This window comes from Spea bombifrons, chromosome 3, assembly GCF_027358695.1.
Source record: "Spea bombifrons isolate aSpeBom1 chromosome 3, aSpeBom1.2.pri, whole genome shotgun sequence".
NCBI classification, from domain to species: domain Eukaryota; kingdom Metazoa; phylum Chordata; class Amphibia; order Anura; family Pelobatidae; genus Spea; species Spea bombifrons.
Genome location: NC_071089.1, coordinates 109041467 through 109060756, shown reverse-complemented (window position 1 = coordinate 109060756; position 19290 = coordinate 109041467). Strand labels below are relative to the sequence as shown.

The 19290-nt window shown below is 39.2% G+C and overlaps 1 protein-coding gene across 1 annotated transcript; it reads right to left on the bottom strand.

Moving 5' to 3' along the window:
- Nucleotides 1-2045: 2045 nt before the first annotated feature.
- Nucleotides 2046-16479, bottom strand: ATP6V1C2 (ATPase H+ transporting V1 subunit C2). Its single transcript, XM_053459207.1, has 13 exons — nt 16406-16479; nt 15013-15167; nt 13374-13441; nt 10716-10801; nt 6787-6881; nt 6311-6402; nt 5496-5594; nt 5306-5374; nt 4685-4777; nt 4474-4567; nt 3466-3563; nt 3149-3278; nt 2046-2523 (listed from the first exon to the last, which is right to left on the bottom strand). Exons 2-13 carry the CDS (start codon nt 15139-15141, stop codon nt 2428-2430), a joined length of 1149 nt encoding a protein of 382 aa, XP_053315182.1. The 5' UTR covers nt 15142-15167; nt 16406-16479; the 3' UTR covers nt 2046-2427.
- Nucleotides 16480-19290: the final 2811 nt, after the last annotated feature.

The window sequence follows — 19290 nt, the reverse complement described above, 5'->3', positions numbered from 1 at the left end:
TTGAAATCCCCAACTTTAAAACAATCCCCAAAATGTATAAGGCTAGGTTTCCATTTGGTTTTTTTTTGCTAAAAACGCCCATAAAAATGCCAATAGCGCCACCTGGCGTTTTTTTAGTGGAAAAACGCAGCAGCCAGATGTTAGCTGTTCTTCAATAGGAAATGGCAAAATGCCATTTCCACTTGGCGTTTTTCTGTCTGGCGTTTTTTCAGTCCTGTTTGGCGTTTTTCTGCTTTTTTGGGCTCTGTGGCAGTTTTTCAAAATCGCAGCATGTTGACACTCTGGCGTTTTTTGCAAGGAAATCATGGCGTTTTTCTTCAATAGAAGTCCATGGGAGAGAAAAAACGCCATGAAAAAGCCATGTGGGTTTATTGTCTTGGTGTTTTTTTATTTTTTCCACAATTACAATGCAGAGGATGGACCCAGTATCTGTGTGTCCTACGAGAAATAGGCTGAAAACAAACAGTTTCACACAAAACAAAGTCCTGGACTGGTTCATATTGAATTTTACACCATTTGGAACAAACATGCCATTACAAACAAACATACGCGACCGGATCCTGCGTGCCAAAAGCAACAGCAAACAATTTGCACCATCATTTGGGGCCAATCTTCCTAGAGGAGCAGACATTCGGAATAAAGCTTGCCTTACAAACCACAGAAAAGAGACAAAAGGGTCCGCCGGGGCGTTTAAGTAGAACTCTACCAAGTAAATGACATCAGGAGGGGGCAGATACTTGCCATTTATCCTAATCCCTTTTAGCTGGGTGAAACTTCTAACTTGTAAAGGCTGGAAAAACTGCCTAAGGTCAAAAAAGCAATTTCCACAGAAAGGCTAAAACGCCAGAAAAAACGCCAAAACGCAGGTAAATGCAGTGGCAGTTTTCTTGGCGTTTTTCCTGGCGCTTTTCATCAAGAAAAAAACGCAGGACAAAAACCCAAGTGGAAACCTAGCCTACCGGTATATTATATATTTTTTTAGTAAACCGTGACTTCTTGGAATACTAAGTATAATTTGCACACTTGGTGCCCTTTTAATACTTTTTTTTTTTTATTTATTAGCCTTTCAACATGCATTGTGATATCTCCACCAGAATGGCTAATTTTTGTCAGTTTTGGAATCCTATACATTATATAGATTTTTTAACGATTTGATTTATTCCACAATTTTTATACATAATACTCTCCCTTTGGTCTCTCAGCCACTTGTACATTGACTGTTTATTTAAGTATCGGCCTAGCATTCATTAGCGTTTATTCAGACGTAGATTGTTTTACAACTTCGGAGTCATGGTGTCTTCATTCATGTAATCCTTCATTCATTTTGTTGATGGCCATTCGTATACGCTATTGTCATGGAGGGAAGTCTTCACCTTTGTTTCACCGGTCAGACTTCATCGGGGTAAAATGTGTCGGGCGTTTGTTTTTAGTACGCTCCACACTTACCCACAGGGCTCATTGGATAGCTGGTATGTTTGATGGATAATTAGTGGTGGTTGTAGGTAGTTCTTCTCCTCGTGAGTTCCCGATTGGGACCTGAGTATTAGCTTTGAGTGAGGGTGATCGGTGGATATATTGCGTTGTCCAGGGAGAATTCACCGCTTTTTTTTTTTTTTTAGCTTCCGTTTTATTTAGGGATTAATAGGACAGCTCGCTTGCCAGTACTAAATTAGGGAAGGGCCCCGATTGTTATCTCTTCTAACTATATGTTATATTATAACTATTTAATAAACTACTTTTTATTGAGATTTATTTAGGGACACAATTATCTGTTTTCAACATGAAAATTCTCTACAAATTTGAGTTATGTGTCTTCCTGAAAATATGAGATATGCCGAGTGCTGAGGTGCATGATGTATAAAAGTCACCAAAGCTCTGCTGATTCTATGGATAAAGAGTTCCAATAATTTAGAATGTGATGTCATCAAAGTCCTGGTTTGTGGAATGTCCCAATACTTTTGTCCATATAGTGTATATACTATGATATGGTGTGTGTGAGCATAACTAAGTTTAACGCTCCAATTTTGTACAAGCTTTGATTTTAATTTCATTCCAGAAATTGTCAGACACAAAGGAAATCCACATAATTTACAAATAATAAATACTGTTGTAGTTACACATTTTCTTTGTAAAAGACTAAGGCAGCCGTGCGTTCCGCATTTCTTCCGCGTAACCTCTGTGTTCAGTTTAAGTGAATAGTGGGTTTTCTGAACGGGAATAAATGACTTGATAGGTCTGTGATTTAAGAATGGCAATGCTCATCGTGTCACTGCAACCGAGCTCACCTGTCGATAGCGACACCTGTCCACTAAAAGGCAGAACCCACTTGTATCAGAGCAACATTGTTGTTTACCGGTGAACGATTATGATATCAGGTCATATGGGTTACTATATATCACTATTTCCCTAACACACTCGTAAATACAATTAATTGAAGTCTATATTGGCGAGGTCGATCTTAAAACAGACATAGGGATAATATTCTTGATTGCTCAGCTGTAAACCGGGAATATCCATGCCGACCTACGGAGATAAGAAAAATGTTATTAATGTCACAATGTTTATGTAGTGGCTGGCTTTGATTTAGGAAGCCTTCGTACAGTGTGGTGGTTAATACAGCTTTACTGTGATTTTCAGGACTATATCTCTTATTAGACAGATTAGGGGTCTGTTTATAGTATTGCTTTATGGTGGGTACAGACAATCCAAAGCAAAGCTTTGGTCCATCTATGTTTCAACCGTGTCCTTTTATACCATGAACATTGTATACCTATGTCCCTCATTCACAGCCTTTTGACATGTTTCAGCAGATGTTGCCCCAGGGTCTCTGTGCCTAGGGGCATCTCACATTACACCATTCCATTCGGCTGGGTCAACTCGGCAACCCTACAGACTCCAGCGGAAAACATAGAGTAGGAAGGGGCTTCATTACAACGACGAGTTGTAGAACCAAGCAGCCACCATAGAGCTCACATAAATCCTCAATCCAACGGCCAATGAGATAAGTCATTTATGTTTATATTTGTTTTGTAACTTTTTTTCTTGAAATCCTATCATGAGCCTTGTACAGTATCTCTCCATCTATAAGCTATTATATATTCTATTTTATTAAATGTAGTAGGTTGGCCTTTTTAGGTCTGATACTCACATCCTTCATGTTGGCCGCTGCTGCTTCATCCAGGTGCCTGAAGATGGCATTTAAGACATCTCGTAATCTCTTCATTGATTTCTTATTGGGCTGCAGAACCACTGCTTGAAAGTTTACTGGCAGCCCGTACCTTTAAGATAGTTTCCAAGTTAGAATCCTGATGCCTCATATACCGTATATTCTAGAGCCAAGTGTTTGTAACAGCCAATAGGATGCTGGTGACTCCATCACATTCATTTTAATAGATTTGGTTAAACTATATCATAATTAGTACTAAATTAATGCTAAAGTAGTATAATTTGATTTCCTTATCTCACCTTAAGACAGATTCCACAAAGACACGCAAGGCTTTTATATGAATCCAGGCGATAAAGGCTTCACTGAAGTTTACTTTTAACCATCGAAGCAGTGGTCCCTAAAAGGTTAAATACATTACTTTGAAAAAGTGACGCAATTAACAATACAGTCAATAAAAAAATATATAGATTATACAAATAATATAATGCACATAACAAAGGCTATGATCCAAAGCCACGACGTCTTATCAACATAGTAAACACTGGAATATTCCTACTGATTGGACTATTCCATTGGTTGCTATGGTGAAAATATAAATTTTAATATTTTGCCCCAAGCCTCCCTTATAAATAAAACCCACTGAGCTGTGGGACAAATGTATCTGATGTTTTACCTATTAACTACCCAGGACTTTTTTTCTGTAGAGTTAAGTTGGTGAGACAAAGCGTTTCACCTCGCCTACAACTGATGATTAGGGGGAAACTGCAGTAGTATTTCTATGTTTATTTTTACACTTGGTATTTGCTATTTCTCAGTGTTAATTAAAAGTTGACGTATTTAACCCCTCAACCGAGGAGATGGAAGTCACATGCTAACACTTGCAAAGCGAGTATATACGCCATGCAAATGCACAAGCCTGTAAATTTTAAATGTTAAAGGTGAGGGCATGTGAGCTTAGTGACAACGTCGCAAGCTGGTGTTACAAAGGATCAGGCACTGGGGTATCGCTAGATAGAGGCTGTTCCAGTTATCTACCGCCATTTATCATCCCCAGTTTGGCCCTGCCCACCCACACCTGCTGAACCCCCATCAAGGTTGAACCCCCATGGTGGCAAGCCCTGCTCCGTGTACAGCTAGCACCTGCTCCATCCCTCCTATAAAGTCCAAGAGAGGTTGAGCTCTGGGGATACGCTGGGGAAAAATATACAGGCCATGATGCAATTGATGCCCGACATAGAAATTGACTCTTCGTGAGCAAAACCAGAACAGAGGGCGGCCGATTGAAATCAGCAATAGCCGACACTTACATACTGCTGTTTCTTGTCTGCTGCCAGTTTAATGATTTCATCTTTTTCGGACTGCAGTTCTCTCTCATTGAAAAAAAATTCCCGTACTATGAATCTTAAACAGAAGAGTAAAGCAAGAAATATTACTATCCTCAACCAAATAACAACTGCGCAATACGACATTACTATGACAATTAATGGATTTTATTGATAACCATAAAGAAAATCTTACTTATTTTCTCTCGCCTTGGATTTAAAATCGTCAATGACTTTTCTGAACAAAGTCACTGTAAACAAACCTCCTTCACTATCCTCGGCAATCAACCTGCACAGAAACAAAACGTGAATGAGAAGAACATCCTACCCAGATAAAATATATATTTATATATTATTATCTTTTATTTATATAGCGCCAACAGTTTACGCAGCGCTTAATACAATACATATATTCAAGGGGTATGACAAGATGAGAATTGACAGACTAAGACAAACCGATACATTAAGTAGAGAGGCTCGTCTCGCAAGCTTACAATCTGGAGGGAATGGGGTGACAAACATAAGAAACAGAAAGGGTGAGAGGTAGTGTGCGGGTTGTATCAGTGACAGGGAAGTTCTAGCAGCTAAGATGGTGAGCTCAGCTTTCGAAAGGTTAAGTTTCAGGTAGCGTTGTGACATCCATGAAGAAATAGCAGACAAGCTATAAATATGGAATATGGGACATGAGAGATGGATATATATATATATATATTTGCTATTTTTTGCACTTTTATTTCTGTTTAGATACGTTATAACCTTGTAACAATAAAAAGCTATAATGTAGATATATGGATACATTTTAACTAATTCAGCTTACTTGGTGGAGCGTGGCACGACCATGTCTGATAGGGACTCATATGTCTTTTGCCAAACAGCATAACATGACCTGCAAAATAATACAATCATCATAACGTGTTACATCTTAAGACACGGGGCAGAATTACATGTTGTCAACAAGTCTAGAGCGGCCATTGTGCTTGAAATAATAAAAGAACGTTGCTACTTACTTTGGAATGACTACCAGAAGAGTAATGAGATATTCTGAGTTCAAAACAAAGTCTTCTTTATTAACGATGTCAGCCAAGGTCCTTGTCAAGAGGTTGCCCCTGAAACACCAGTGAAATCATTTTATAATCTTATAATTATTCATTGTGCATAATCGCATAAGCGATTTCAAGCTGACTACTGCCATGTTGGCCAGATAGTCATGTTAACTAGGCTTGTGCCCCATCTGCCCTGGGGAATGTCCTGTGTAGCGGTATGTTTGGATGTTTTGTGTTTCACATGAGTGATGCGTTATGTGCACACCTGAGAATTTTTCCAGGTATGCTACCTGGAGCTCTCCTACTACTGGGGGAGTGGCTTTGTGAGGGGGCAGGGCTATGTATGCATGGGGTGGGGTTAGCTACATGTGGAGGCAGGACTAACAATGAATGAGGTGGGATTAGCCTAAATGAGCCTTAAATGGTCTGGGAGGGGTAAGTGACGTGGAGTCCCAGGGACACAGTGCTTCACCTGGAGGCTCCAGGTCAAACGCAGGGAGTTCCCAGGTATGGTGATATCACATGTTCTCCAGCAGAGCTGGCCGTGAGGTTTTGTAGGCAAGCAATTCCTCTAGTGCCCATTTCTCTTATACCGTTACAAACATAGGAAAGAAACTGTAGGCAGACCCCACCACCAGCTAGGTGGTCCTTCTAGTAGGGGGACCTGTGCTCCAGTTTCCTGGTGAAGGACCATGGGAAGTTGCTATAAGTATATAACTGGTTCCTTGGTTTTCACCTAAATGGTTTTAGAACAAACTCTCACATAAAACTATACATACACAGTCTTTCTCTCCAGGCTCTGCAGATTCCCTTTGATGCTGTTATATGTGACAGCCCTTGATTTCAGATCAGTGTCTATCTGTGTCATTTGCTGAAATGAAAAGATTTATATAGGAGTTAAAAAATTGCATATATTTATATATATATGTATATATATATATATATATATATATATATATATATATATATATATATATAATCCACACCACCAACGGAAAAACTCAAGGAAGGTATCAGAGCCACCATCAGCGGATACAGCCAGAAGAGCTCTATTGTGTCCACTTGTTGACCCTTCCCTTATAATCAAACATCATTTAAGTGTTCTTTCAATAGTCTTACCTCATAACGTAATAACATGAAATGGACAAGCAGGGGTACTGCTGTTAAAAGTTCAAGAGAAGGGACAAGCACTTCCTTCTGCCCCTCCTTGAGAATAGCCATACATACCATATTATATTATAAGATATAATGGTACCTTGGAAAGTGCTTCTGTTATATTCTTCAGTGGCTGCTTCACAGGATACTTTGCCATGTCCCACTCAAAACGTGACAAGTAGCTGATGAGGTCAACTGGAAAAAACAAAATAGATCAATTAGCTGCATTGATCACAGAACAAAAACAAGCACACTGCCCAGCCACTAGAGGGAGACTCACGCACAAGGACGCGAGAGAATGGTAGACAGCAATACAGGTCACTGGTATGACTGGTTAATTAATTAATTTCTTGATACATTACTCACATATTCTGTAAAATGAACAGACACAGGAAACAACTATATGAGGACATTACGCTCATAACCAAATATGATATAATCAGTTCATAAATAGAATTCCCCAGGTTCCTTTAAACCCTTCCAATCAGCACAAGAAGGCTGCCACCCTCTTGGATCTGCTGCCCTTGGCCAACGCATGGTCTGTCTAGGCCAGAATACACCACTGCATGCAAGATGAACTGAGGGGATGAGTCCAATGAAATTGCTGCCATCTGAATGTGTGAGCAACATAAACTTCTTCAGACACTTAAAGTTGTCACATTTGTAGTAAGAAGTTCAACTGGACATTCTTCATGTAGTTGTTGTAATTGAGCAATGATCATTTTCTAGTCATAAATCATAATCTATAAAACCATTACTGATTCAAACACATTCAAATGTCTTTAGACCTGTCTGCCACCAGAATACATTGCTTCTTATTGCTTTCTATTAGCTTTGTTTGGTTGTTGCCGCATGAGCTTAGACATGTAGGTCCCAAAACATGCATATTCAACCACAATTAACACCTATTAAGATTTAGAAGGCTCACTGAAGTGAGCCCTTTATGTGATGAAGGACATACTATGAGTGAGCTATGGACCCGTCTCCTATACTCCTATAAGTGATACGCGTGCTAGCCTAGCAGCTATACATTAAGAAGCTTTTAGTTAAGCCATCAGTAGCTATGTCACACACATAAGACTGGAATTGTTAAATACTACATGAATTATACATTACTCTATGAAATGTGAACTGCAAGAACAAAACAATTCTATAAATATTCATCATATTTTTTTTTAAATAAGAAGGAAATTCCTAAACAAAAAAAGTGTTATTTTAGTAATGGGGAAAAAAACTGTTTACGTAATATTTTTAGAATATTCTGTATCCTAAGATTCTAAATATAGTTACCGTTAAATGTTCTTTATTATTATTAATTGATTTATATAGTGCCATCATATTCTGTAGCAGTGTACAATGGGCATGCAAGACATAACAAGCAGTGCATCACATAACAATAGGTAAGTAAGGCTCGGAGCAAATGAGCCAGACATTAGCTCATTAAACATTGGTGAATATACTGTCAGGTCCATAAATATTTGGACAGTGACACAATGTTCATTATTTTTGATAAGGCCACCACAATGCACTTGAAATGAAACAATCAAGATGTGCAGACTTTCAGCCTTTATTCAAATTGTTTAAAAAATATATCTGAATCGTGTTACAGCGATTTCATACCCCTCATGGTCAAAAGTAATTGGACAAACTAAAAATCATAAACAAAATGATAATTCTTAATACTTGGTTGAAAATCCTTTGCAGTTAATGACTGCCAGAACTCTGGAACCCAAGGATATCATCAAAATCAGGGCTTCCTCCATAGAGGTTTCAGAGGCTTTTAAGGCAGCCGTCTTGTTTGTGGATCTTTCTGCCTTCAGTTTTGTCTTCAGCAAGTGAAATGAAGACAGAACATCCACTACAGTTGTCTTCTGTGGTCATCCCGGCCTTTTGGTGTGGATGAGCTCACCCGTGCGTTCCTTAATTATTCCAAATGTTCCAAATTATTGATTTAGTCACTCCTGATATCTCGGCTATCTCTCTGGTGGATTTCTTTTGTTCTTCAGCCTAATGATGGCTTGTGTTTACTTTACCATTGGCGGCTCTTTTGGACCTCAGAGTTTGCAGCAACAGCTTCCAAATGCAAATTCCACACGTGTAATCAACATCTGACCTTTTAACTGGTTAATTGTTAATTAAATAATGAGGGAACAACCCACACCTGGCCACAAGGTAGCTTGTCCAATTACTTGTGGACCCTTTAAAAGCAGGGGCTACATATAACAATTGCTGTAATTCCTAAACTATTTACTCAATTTGGATGTAATTACCCTCAAATTAAAGCGGAGCGTCTGCACTCCAACTATCTTGATTGCTTCGCTTCACATCCATTGAGGTAGCAATCAGACCAAAACTCTGTCACTATCCAAATATTAATGTACCCAACCGTACATACACATTTTATACAATAATGGATTACGGATACTCATACGTAATGCAATTCATCATTCTTAAAGAAAATAAGCAGCAGGTCTTGGTGGAGTAATTTCTTTGTTGGAAGGATTTGGGTATTTACCAACACCATGTCAGAATACATCCATGTCATTGCATGCAAGACCTATCCCCCATCTCAGGGTATTTGGCAGGGTACATGCAAACATCTGGGGGCATTACAGAATCTGGTTTGTTAGACAGACAGATTGCGAGAACAGTGTTCATCCAATAGAAGACATTATATCTGCCCTACTTATCTTTCATTGGCTGCCCACTGTGTTCCAATTTAAAAAGCTCACACGCAGATTGAGGGTTTTCTTGTATTCTATGTAAAGAACCCGGATGTAAACTATGCAAACCAGGAGCCTTCAGATAGGTAGATGTCTTGGTCATGGAACATGCAAAGTCGTTACAAAGGAAAGACAAGAATGGGAATACAGAACAGCGTTGTTATCTGAGTCATACGGATATCGTGACCCGGCTACGAGGCCATTACATCAGAATTCCATCGTAACCTGATCACTGTATCCTTACAACCAGATGTCTCTCGTGAAGCTGGAACCAGGAGAGTCCGTGCTAAAAAAAAAAAATATCAAAAACACAGCAAACTACAGAAAACGTTACATACTTTCATTGTATTTCACTTTCTTCTTCTTCCCTGGAAAAAGACCCGTTAAGAAGCTTACAGATGTGAAATGAAATGCTCACTTCTGCAAGGTCATACAAGCTTGACTTTATTTGAATCTAGCAAAAGTTTTCCATTTTTTGAATAATATTTCTTGAATGTCTGCTACGATATAACATGAAGACATCAGAGCTTTAGAAGCTGCTGCAAAAAGCAGACTGGGGGAGCCAATACATTGTCAACCGAACCAGTCGAAGACAATCATTATTATCCAATCTTTTATTTATAGAGTGCAAACTATTTACGCGGCGCTCCTTATCATACGAATACTCAGGGGGTCTGAAAAAACTAGAACTGACAGACTAAGACGAATCATTACATTAAGTAAAGCGGGCCCTGCTCGCAAGCTTACAATCTAGACAAAAAATAAGGGTTATTTTAACCCACCAAAAAACAGCATATGTTAATTAGTAAGGATAAAAAAAGCTGACATTTTAAAGATGAACTCCAACAAGCTTATATTACTAGTAATACCGGTACATTAAAAGTTTTTTTTTTTTTTTTAATATTGTGTTTTTTTCTGTTTTGAAACAATTGTAGTTTCTATAAAATATACTGTTTTGGGACCCACAGACACTAAAATAGTAACCAAAGGTGAAAAATGGGGATATCCGGTGCCCATTGATAATGCAGCTGCACAATGATGTAGCTTTTGGACATAACAGAAACCATCAATTGCTTTGTATATATACTGTATATATATATGGCACAAATTAGAGACACAAAAATGTATATATTTCCCCAAAAATCTGGGTGATCATCGGCAACCAAGAAACTGCACAATGCCACGCGGCATTGGCTTTTCTAGACATGTGGCAAAGTAGGAAGAACCAAGACACGTGACGCCACGCTGGATTCACTTAGCATGGCTTGATCACGAGACATGGTCACAGAGCTTCTGAGGAACGTACCTCCATTAGCCAGAAGGTTCTCCTGGGCTTTGTCTGCAGAGTCATCCATGACTTCTCCTATGTACTGAGCGATCTTCTTAATTACGCTGCAAGACGAGAAATGCGGAGACGTATAACAGACAGAAGAGTAATATTATGCAATATTATACATGAATCCTGTACAGTACTTTCCTGATATTCATTAGATTACCTGGAAACCTTGTAAATGAGGAATGTAATTACATGTCACCTCGGGAGGGACAGGGACCCAGGGAGGTCTTAGATGGCACATTTCATGGGAAACCTTCGAAGCTTAAGTTATAGCTTCATCTCAGGATGATTAATCCTGGTAAGTCCCACTTCAAATGGTCATTCAAATATCAAATATCAAAATATCAAAATATAATAATATAAAAATATATAAAAATATAATAATCAAATAAATAAATAAAATAAAATATCAAAATCACATCCTAGAGAGATACTGCAAAAAGCGGGCCCTCGTCCGTTGGCACTCTGAGGTGGAAACGATGGTTCCCAGGATAGAAGGTCCAGTTCTAAGTCCCTCCTCAATCTTCCGATTAAAGTGCAGAACATTCCGATAACATTTATTTGCCGGGGTCTCGTATTGTGAAACGTAAAGAGCAGAAAATAAATGGCTAAGAGATGCAGGGATCAGGGAAACCAAACTCTTGCAGGGCCACGTACTCCAGGTCATACGCCTCACATACTGAAGGGCGGCAGCACTTTACATGCGTTGCTCAGAAACATGGGAATTGTGCGTCCCTAGCCCAGAAGCTGTGTACTAGTCATGGATTCCATTTTATTGGGAACCAAAGAGAAACATAAAAAAAACACTAAAAATACCTCACTGTCTGAGGGTGACATGGAAAAGCACTCCGAGACCGCCCGGTATAAATAAATAAAACAAGATGGAAACACGGTCTGAAATAGCCCGTCTAATCCAGGATGGGGCCGGAGCAGACAAGTTCTCGACGTCTTGTTTAACAGGCTGTGACCCTCAGTTTTTGTGTATCTAATAACAGAGCGAATGAGCTGTTATGGAACAACACAGAGGCTGCAGTTATACTATATACTGACTTTTCCAAAACATTTTTATATAAGAAGTGTATTTATCGCTTCAAAAAAACGGCCACAATCACAAAGCAAGGCGTTACCATGAAAACCCCCAAAAAATATTTTTAACATAATATTCTAAACAGCTTTACTTCAGTATTTGAAATATATAATGATATAACTGTATACATATAACTGTATATATATATATATATATATATATATAGTTGTCTGATTTGCATGTGTAACTATTTATTTGCTTAACATTCTTACATTCATGATGTAACTGCAGATTCGGTCTATAACACAGTATTAACCGATGTAAGTTGAGCCGATGTAAGCTGAGGCCTATCTATACTCACGCTAATTCACCTCATACCCTATATCAGAAAGACACACTGGGTCATTCTAACTAACACCAGAATAATCAGGCCGTCTCTGATAAAATCGGAACGGTCACTGTATTAACCCCGCAATGTGAGCTGAAAAGCAGCCCTGCTGGGAAAAGGACCCCCGACACCACTACCTGTTCCTCGACTTACAACACTTCACAATTACATTGAGAACCTTCCATAGTTCTATAGACATAGACCACAATGTGGGCCGCTTCCATCCATTTTTACCCCAAAATCATGCCAGAGATTTGATTGGATGTTGCATTCAGCCATTGGTCGTTCAATAGGGTGCTGCATAGAAACTATACATATAATATCTAGTGGATATACTGTATAAATACTATATATAAATTAAAGATAATAATAACAACAGTATTAAACACACAAAGACTCTAGGCCTCTCGCAATTACATCACTAGTTACATCACTAGTTACATCACTACTTACATCACTAGTTACATCACTAGTAGTCGCCAAAAGTATTGCTTGGAGACTACAGGATTTATTTCTCCAGAGGCACTTATAGACAATGAATAATAACAGGCCAACTGTGATCCCTGGGTAGCCGTAAGGATAATATTTATTATTTATCATAAATGTCCCTTTTTTAACGGAGAAATGTGTTCATGTCAACTTTAAATCCGATGTAAAAATGACAGACAAGCAAATAGTAACACATATTAGTAATCATCTTTTATATTCTGTGCTTTATTGATGTTTCTATTGTTTTTGTGTGAATAAAATAAGGTTTTTTTTTCTGCGAGTGCCACGGAGTACTGTATTTTACATTGCCTAAGAAAATGGTTGCCATAGCATCGCATTTATTGGTGCCATCTATAAAATAGGCATCCTACAGGGCTGGGGGTGTAGATTTGGAATGTGCCTCTGTCTCCCTAAAAAAATGATGTTTATATGGAAAAAAAATTATGTTTATCTTCCATCAGAATGATCGATTTTGTTTTTTTTTTTACAATGCAGTTACGGATGGAAACCGAGAACTCTGGGTTTATATTACGCAATAAATATGCATGTGGTCAGTCTGCGTTACACCGGAGCAAACACGGCTCTAACCAAACCCAACCGTTCCGACCTATCCTACAATCCAGAGCGAGTCGGGTCTGAGTTTGGTTTCATCAGGAATAGTGTGTATCGCACAACAACAGCGGCTGCCGTTTCGTGTACAGTAAACAAAAAAAGCACGTTTTACCTTTCAGCAAAAACATCAAGTTTCCCCAACTCGTCAGACAGACCGATCAGGGCGTCCAGAGTTCCGACCTGCAAACGAAAAACGGAACTGTTATCTTAATGCGCAACTTAACAAACTTTCAGATATAAGGGGTGCGTAAACTTTCGCAAAATGACAAAAAGTCGCTCTTCAACGATTTTTAATTGTTTTTTGTGTACTAAGAAGGAAATGCAAAGGAAAGGATGTGAAAATAGTTAAAGGTCGTTCCTTTTGTTTTGAAAATAATTTCAAAAGACGCACCCGTTGTAAATATCTCAAGAAATCCAGGAAAGTTTTCGACGACTTTTCAAAGTCGTTGCATTTGTTGTCTGTTTCAGGTAAAAATATACGTAGAAGATCATGTCGTAACACAAAAACCTAACCTCCGTTTACAATCTGATCTTCATTCAGTGTAAAAGGCGGCATTGTTTTTGATGGGTTCATTGATGACAATTAAAGAGCGCAGTGAAGTCCACGGTTTAGTAGTTAACCAGATGAAACAGGCTTTTATTTTTATTTTAATGGAGGAAGATATTTTTCTGGGGTTTTTAAATCAAGAAAACCAAGGTGATCTCCTGCTCCGATCAGCACAAACCGGTTTATTTTACTTTGTGATGTCAACACCAAATGTCCTCATGAAGGACACACGCTCGAGACACGGCCGGGGAAGAAAACGCAGTTTGTAAGTGATTACTACATCTGGTTCTTATAAAGTCATGGGATGACCTGTCCACGTGGGATAAAATGGGGCCATGAAAGCTAATCCGGTAATGCTACTTAGCATAATAATAAAATGATGGATTCTCAGCTACCTAAAGCATGTGTGATCAGAACCAAAATCTAAAATATGGCTCTATTATTTTCATTAATGGACACGGAGGACTTCCAAATGGTTCCTACATCTGAATCCGATGAGAGTGTTTACGTTGACAAAGGTAGACCCAAAACAGGGACACCAACGTGTGAAGGTATCTGACTTGCACAAAGCAAAAAGGGCAAACGTGAAACCAGCCATTAACAGATTACATATGAAATGTAGTTGCGCCCTACCTATTAACTCATTGCATGCCAGGGAGCAGCAAAAATCTATGACTATGGTAAGCTAGGATGAAGAGCTACAATGAGATAAGCTCGGGAGCCGGGCTCTCTCCACCCAATGTATCGGTTTGTCTTAGGCTGTCAATTCTAGACTTGTCATACCCCTTGAATAAATATATTGTGAGAACTGCGCATAAATTGTTGGAGCTATATAAATAAAATATAATAACAATAATAGTAATGATGATAAACTTCATGGAATCTTATTGTTCCAACAGGATTCTGATCTGGTACTAAATCTTAGCTCATGTATGGAACATGTCAGCACGTGTAACGGGGGCGATGAGAAAGCCTGACCTTCAAATTGGTCTAGAGGTCATGGCATCTGAGCTCCTTGGCCAATGATACCATGTAACCTGGGGATTGGAGGTGCTTCTAGTTGACCATCTCATGAGTGATATTGGGGAGGGTGGACTATTCTACCCTTCCGCCCCCAAATTATAGCAGAAAATCCTCACGAGGGTTTATTTGTAATTCTTACATGGTTTAAAAATCTAAGAAAGTACAGAAATCCTCAAATTACCTTGAGTTCAGGGATGACAAATTTTGCATTGCTGGACAGGTTGGCTTTGGAAGTCACCGTATTCATCCTTTCCAGGGCAGTTAGGTTGGTTTTATCCCCCGGAACAGAAATTAACCAAAACTCCGTCATCTTTAAAATCTATGATCACTAAGTTACTGCAGGGGGGGAAAAAATTCAACATTAGGTACAGCGCACATTTTTTATTCCAAATAGCAAACATATTGGGTTTAGCTGGGCATTGATTAGCACAGATATAATTGTAAAAATCCGAACATAAGCATTCCATTGGTTTTTATCAGGGATTGCATCGCATTTAGAGCTTTAATCCAGAAAGGCTCCTTATAGTTATGATCAAAAGGTGTTTATTTAAAATCAATCTAATAAGTGAATAATTACAGGATAAAGCCTAAATAAGTTAATGTTTCACAGACAAACTATACAAAATATACAGTATGCCCCAGTATGCCCCAGTATGCCACCAGTTAGAAACCCTTATTCTCAGAAGTGGACCCAGGCGAAAATAAATGGAGAATATTTCATAATTCTGCTTAAAAGATAAATGTAATAAAAAAATCACATTTTATATTTAATTGAAAGAGGCATGGGGGTATTTTTTCCATGTTCATTTTCCCCGCTTGTCTGCCAATGGTTTCTGGCAATGAAAGGGGTTAACACTACAGTTAGCTGAACGTGTGCTACATAAGTGAATATACTTCATACAGACTACTGGACCCCCCAACGTTATTATCAATGGAAGAATAAGCATAGAATAATTATACAGCTTCAGTAACCCACTAATAGAAAAGTCTTCGTAAAGTCGATGTCCGTGGAGCGGATCGAATGACACGTCCCTGCGATCTACACCAGGAGTGGAATTACCGCCACCTTCAATGACAGATGGGTGACCCACCTGAGACAGGTGCTAAAATGTAAGTATAAGCATAGAGCACAAACGACCAGATATTACACAAAGACGATCTTATGGATCGTGCAGGCTAGCTGCTGTAGACGGCTAGGCGTGATAGGGGTTGCAGTGGCACCTTAGCATATAACGCTTAGCTGAGTTGCAATAGGAAGGTAAAAGCTTATAGGAGTTGGATCCCCAGGATGGGTAGCCCCAGGTGTCCATTAGCTCAGTCCCTTACCTGGGAAAGAAGGGCTATTTTCATAGCAAGTAGGTGTAGAGCACAGGAGAGGAGATCTGACTCTCAGGTAGAGGTGGTATTGATTCTTGATGAATGATGCTGCAGAGCTTCTTGACTCCCCTATATAACAGACAAAAGCCCCCCCTGTCCTTATCTCACCTCTCTGATACACATATTATATTCCTGTAACTGTATCTTCTCTCCTTCATCCACACACTTTACAGAGTCGCCCTCCCCTCCGCTTTTACCTCTCTGACGCCCTGTCCTTGCACCGTCCCAGTACACCGTACAGTAACTGCCCTCCGTCCGAGCCGCGTCTTCTCGCCTCCTCAGCACAAATGCTGCCCCAGGAACTCCTCTCCTCCCTTTATCTGCCCCGCCGAGGTCCACCTCTTACCTTTGGGCATTCCCCGTGGCCACCTTGAGACTCGACTCAGCCCCCTTGGCTCCCAGCCGCTCTGCATTCCAGGCACCCACTACGTCTTTGGCAGGGACATCCACTTAACTATTTCACTGCCAGGCGCGTGCCGCACATTAACCTGACACCCCTTTTGGAGGGAGAGAATTCAGACATTGTAAAATCCATCCTTAAAAACAGATTTTATGTTGCTAAACCATTTACGAAAAACTAAAAACAATAAATTGAATATTCTAGTTTTACTTCTGTATTTACAAACTATTCGCTCACAATAGTTTATTTTAATTTTTTTAGCTAATATACGGTATATTATCTTCCCTCATCTCATTTCACTTTAGATACTTATCTCTTTTTAAATCGTTAGGAAAGGCATCATAATAACTATGTTTCATAGAACATACGGCAGATAAGAACCAATTGGCCCATCTAGTCGCTCCATTTTTCCTCGGATCTTAATCAGTCCTTGGTCTCTATGTCTCTCCCATGCATGTTTAAATTCCCTCACTGTTTTAACCTCTACCGCCTCTGATGGGAGGCTGTTCCACTTATCTACCACCCTCTCAGTAAAGTAAAACTTCCTTAGTACATCTAAACCTCTGTTCTAACATTTCTCCTCCTTTGAAATAAGAAAGCACCAAACACATTGCAGATCGTAATGAAATACATAAACACAACATACAACTATTACAGCCGTATGGATTTAGTTGGTCGTGATGACATCAATTATAGTACTTTCCTAGAATAAAGGGATTTACGCAAAGAAACTTACATTGGGTAGGTTACTAATCTTTACAATATCTGGACTAGAGATATTTTTACACACAAGCTCACAAACACACACATTATTTACAAAATAACTACCCGCCTTTAGTCCGTGAGAGCGTTTATCTAGGTTCTTTTCAGGGATGAAGGACGCCTGCTCTTGGGACCAAAACATTAATTGCTGTTTTGTAAATAAAGAAGATTTTACGTTTTCATACAACAAGCCTTGTAAAAAAACTTTATTTTTTCTTGTGTGTATTTTACCCACTCTAGCACCTAAACCAAAAGCCTTTGATATTGCACTAGATAGATATATAGATATATATATATATATATATATATATATATATATTATTAGATTACTTTTATTTTTAAAAATATATCATTATTTGGTAAATTATTGAGAAAATGAACAAAATTCCAAGTTGTTTACGGGTTTATTACATTATATCTACTGAATATCTGTCTCAAGTTGGGATTGTATGAAAGCACAAAGTGGTCTGTTTATGACTATAACATCTCATTTGTGGCTTTCTTATTGCACGTTGCTTGCACGTGGGTCAGAACCCACCTGAGACCAGGCAGTACTTTGGTTTCTTTCCATATGATCCTTCATTCTCCTTCATTCTCTACAGGTGCTGTGTCTCAGGTCTACAGACACAAGGTGGTCTCCACATTCCTTAGAAAAGACCCCTTTCTGAAATGAATGCTTCTTTCTTTGACCCTGGAGTTAACTAAAGTGGGACAGCCAACAAGTTCCTCACAAAAGTCCTCCCCGTGTCCTCTTTTTCCCAACTTATTTTTTTATGGTCCATCTCTGTTGTATTTGTTGCCAACAGGTTTTGGGCACCAAGCCAAGAGAACTTGGGCAGAATGTCCCCAGTGTTTCTAACGTGCGTTTCTTTTATGGCTTCTTCATATTTTGCGTACATTTCCTGGGAGATTATTTACTGATATATTGTTTTTCGATGTAGAACCGCATTCATTCGCTATTCTTTTTTTGTCATATTTTTAATGATGCTGGTCTTCAAATCCATTGAAGCAGGGCCGGTTAGACCCGAGACTCTTTATAAAGGGTCTGTTTATTTATTATTTTTTGCAGAGACCCAAGTCAACAGAAGCCTGGAGGGTCAGTACCCACGTTACCGCCAAAAGGCCCTGGTCATTCACTTATTTTTATTATTTTAACAGAAGCATTCTGGTTCATTGCTTGCATGAGTCTCCGGTCAACAGAAGATGGACAGAAGTCCCTACAGTCCTCCCAAAACATGTAATTGGCTCCTCTCGTTCGCTGTTGTTCCTTAAGTTGTTTGCAAATGTTGGGCGCCAAGTCAACAGAATTGGAATACGTGGTATAACGGGTCTTTCTAAACTGTGCGGTGAGGTGACAACATCAGCCATGTTTATTCCTGGACACATATACCTTTCACACAATGCCCACCTCAACAGGTAAAGTCTTGCCCTGCAGTATGTGGGATGTAAAAGCTCATGGATGGGAATAACTCAGTAATACATCTCCCACACGGCAGGGCGTACAAAATAAACTTAACATGAACGCAGGGCTGGAGTGGACATTAAAGTCAATAGTAGCAGGACAGGTCTTCCCTCCTTCTCAAAGGGCCCGTTCATTTCACTGCTTCTTTTTCGTTATTGTTCCATGCATGTTCCGGGCCCAGGTCAGCATAGTTGTGGTGGCGACGGCCGTAAGACGATCCCTTGGCTAACTTCCAAAAATGGAAGTAGACTAGAGTTGTCCTAAGGCTCGATCTTTATGTATTTTATTGTATTGCAGGTGACTTGCTGGACACCGTGACATAGTAATCCTTTTAGTACTAGCGAATTGCTTTATGTTTTTTGTTTGTTTGTTTCTTTGCTGCTCTTCCGCGGACCTAAAGTGAACAGGGGGACTGAGAGGGCAGACCCAGAAGATCCCCAGAAGTTCCTCTCTAATAG

Coding starts and splice junctions, on each gene's coding strand:
- ATP6V1C2 (XM_053459207.1), bottom strand. CDS start 15,141: ATGACGGAGTTTTGGTTAATTTCTGTTCCGGGGGATAAAACCAACCTA. Junction 5,595..6,310: donor AGCCTGGAGAGAAAGACTGT/GTATGTATAGTT, acceptor CTGGTGTTTCAG/GGGCAACCTCTTGACAAGGA. Junction 4,778..5,305: donor GTCGTGCCACGCTCCACCAA/GTAAGCTGAATT, acceptor GTTTCTGTGCAG/GTTGATTGCCGAGGATAGTG.